The sequence below is a fragment of the Prionailurus viverrinus genome, chromosome B2, assembly GCF_022837055.1.
Source record: "Prionailurus viverrinus isolate Anna chromosome B2, UM_Priviv_1.0, whole genome shotgun sequence".
Lineage (NCBI taxonomy): Eukaryota > Metazoa > Chordata > Mammalia > Carnivora > Felidae > Prionailurus > Prionailurus viverrinus.
The window spans coordinates 120,191,203-120,193,749 of record NC_062565.1 but is presented as its reverse complement, the minus strand read 5'-3'; the positions used below and the strand labels follow the sequence as shown (position 1 = coordinate 120,193,749).

Genomic DNA, 2,547 nt, shown 5'->3' with positions numbered 1-2,547 from the left:
TAATACACATTGGAAAAAAAAATGGCTGAGCTATTGTAGCAAATACTGTAAATATTATTTTCAAAGGTAATTGTATTCTCATTTAGTCTGTTTTCCAAGTAAATTTCATGAGGACATGATTGTGGGTTTGTTTTTACGATGGACCAGTGAGTTTTCATTTCTTCTCAGGCCAAAGTCCACTCTACCCACCTGGCCTTAGAGCTCAGTAATGCTTGTCTTTGGTCATCAGAATTACACAGCCAGTCCGGGCACTGGAAAAACAAATCCAACCTCTGCCATACTCTGGGTGAGTCAGTCTCATTATTTTCACATTTTTAAAGGCAACAACATAAATTATGTAACGTGACAGTTTAAACAGTGAGCACGCCCATGTGTCAAATTTGTTCCCAATATAAGTCTTGCAATCTGGGGACCAGGAGACCGCAACTTAAATTTGAATTCATGGATGGAGTTGCTAAATGAAAGGAGGTAACACACGAGATTTACAGAATTTATCATTTCAGTATCCCCCTGCCCTTTTTGGAGATTATTCATGTATAATTTTGTAGACTTTAGCACATTTTCAGTCGACCACAAATTGCTCTAAAAATCTAAAAACTTATTCTTCACATTGGAAAGAAAAATATTCCCTTAACTGAACAGGATGTATTAATCAACAGGATCCAAAGCATTTGCAAATACCCACAAGAGAAGTTAAGGTGGGGGGGGGGGAAGCACAATCTTTAGATTGTAATTATTTTTGAAGCTAAACATTAAATAAAAGTTCCATAAGTCCTAGTAATTCTTGACAGGTTTTATCCATCAAATTGGTTAATATAAGTGGGATAGAGAAAATTCTTGATCTGCCTATAGATTTGGAATCCTAAGTAAGGGTTACATATTAGTGCCAGAACATGGGCATTTACCTGGGTTACTTAGGTGGTTTTAACTGGGTTACTTAGACATTGGATATTCATTCAGTTGTCTTTAGTCCCTTCCTACTTAAGGGATAGTCCTTAGACTAACAGCATTGGCATCTCCTGAGAGCCAGACTCTTAACCTCCACCCCAGAAACAGAATCTGTATTTTAGAAAGACCCCTGGGTGATTTGTATGTACATTAAAGTTTGGAAAGCAGTGCTCTTGGTCGGTAGGAAGTTCAGTTTAGGATTGGAAATGCAGCTACCTGGGCCTTTCTGAAAATTTGCCCACCAGGGATTTTTATTGTTTTTCTTCTTTCTCTCACAGAAAAGAGAGGAGCACAGTAATTTTGCAAAAGATTAATAGTACCCACAGGACAAAGACGATGAATTCACCTGAACTTTGGAATCCTCCGGAAGTCCAATTTTGCTTTGCTTTGGTCAACAATTCATGCCCTAGAAATGTGAGGTCTGTGCTGAGTGTGTGTGCCATGTATGTTGTCATGACTGGTGCTATAGTGATGACCATGTTGGGCAACCTGGTTGTGATCATTTCCATCGCTCACTTCAAGCAGCTCCAGTCCCCAACCAACTTCCTGATTCTCTCCATGGCCACAACTGACTTTTTGTTGAGCTGTGTGGTCATGCCCTTCAGTATGGTCAGGTCCATTGAGTCTTGCTGGTATTTTGGAGACCTCTTTTGCAAAGTCCACAGCTGCTGTGACATCATGCTCTGCACCACCTCTATTTTTCACCTCTGCTTCATCTCAGTGGATCGCTACTATGCTGTTTGTGACCCTTTGCATTATGTCACCAAAATTACCATCCCTGTAATAGAGGTCTTTCTACTCATCAGTTGGTCTATTCCAATTTTTTTTGCCTTTGGCCTGGTATTCTCAGAATTAAACATAGTTGGTGCAGAAGACTTTGTTGCAGCCATTGACTGCACAGGTTTGTGTGTATTGATATTTAACAAGCTCTGGGGGGTGTTGGCTTCCTTTATAGCCTGCTTCCTACCTGGGACTGTAATGGTGGGGGTTTACATACACATTTTCAGCGTAGCCAGGAAGCATACTAAGCAAATTGGCATGGGTCCTACCAGGAAACACGTTGGGTCAGAAAGCAAAATGAAAGTATCATCCAGAAAAGAAAGCAAGGCCACCAAGACTTTAAGCATAGTCATGGGAGTGTTTGTATTGTGCTGGCTGCCCTTTTTCATCTTGACAATCACAGACCCTTTCATTAATTTCACAACTCCTGAAGATTTGTACAATGTCTTCCTCTGGCTGGGTTATTTCAACTCCACTTTCAATCCCATCATATACGGCATGTTTTATCCCTGGTTTCGCAAGGCATTGCGGATGATTGTCACAGGAACCATCTTCCACCCGGACTCTTCTACCCTAAGCCTATATCCTGCAGATACTTAGGCAATACTCTCCATTCTGTAAGATTCTTTCCTGGTAAGGAATCTTGTTGGATGCTCCTCCTCAAAGGTAAGGCCATAAACTTACTGGATAAGCATATTCTTCCAGTTGGTGTTATGGACATCTGTCTAAGTAGGAGCAATCGATCTAGCCTTCTGGGTTTACCAGAGCTACCAAAGTGGCTAATTTCTGGAGTTCTGGGGAAGGCATCTCCAATAAAAA

General features: G+C 40.9%; 1 protein-coding gene across 1 annotated transcript; it reads left to right on the top strand.

The window, feature by feature from the left end:
* The first annotated feature begins 233 nt into the window (after nucleotides 1–233).
* Nucleotides 234–2,328, top strand: LOC125165255 (trace amine-associated receptor 4). Its single transcript, XM_047857888.1, has 2 exons — nucleotides 234–286; nucleotides 1,227–2,328. Exon 2 carries the CDS (start codon nucleotides 1,285–1,287, stop codon nucleotides 2,326–2,328), a length of 1,044 nt encoding a protein of 347 aa, XP_047713844.1. The 5' UTR covers nucleotides 234–286; nucleotides 1,227–1,284.
* Nucleotides 2,329–2,547: the final 219 nt, after the last annotated feature.

What these genes read in the sequence shown, in the direction of transcription:
- LOC125165255 (XM_047857888.1), top strand. Translation starts at nt 1,285, where the DNA reads ATGAATTCACCTGAACTTTGGAATCCTCCGGAAGTCCAATTTTGCTTT.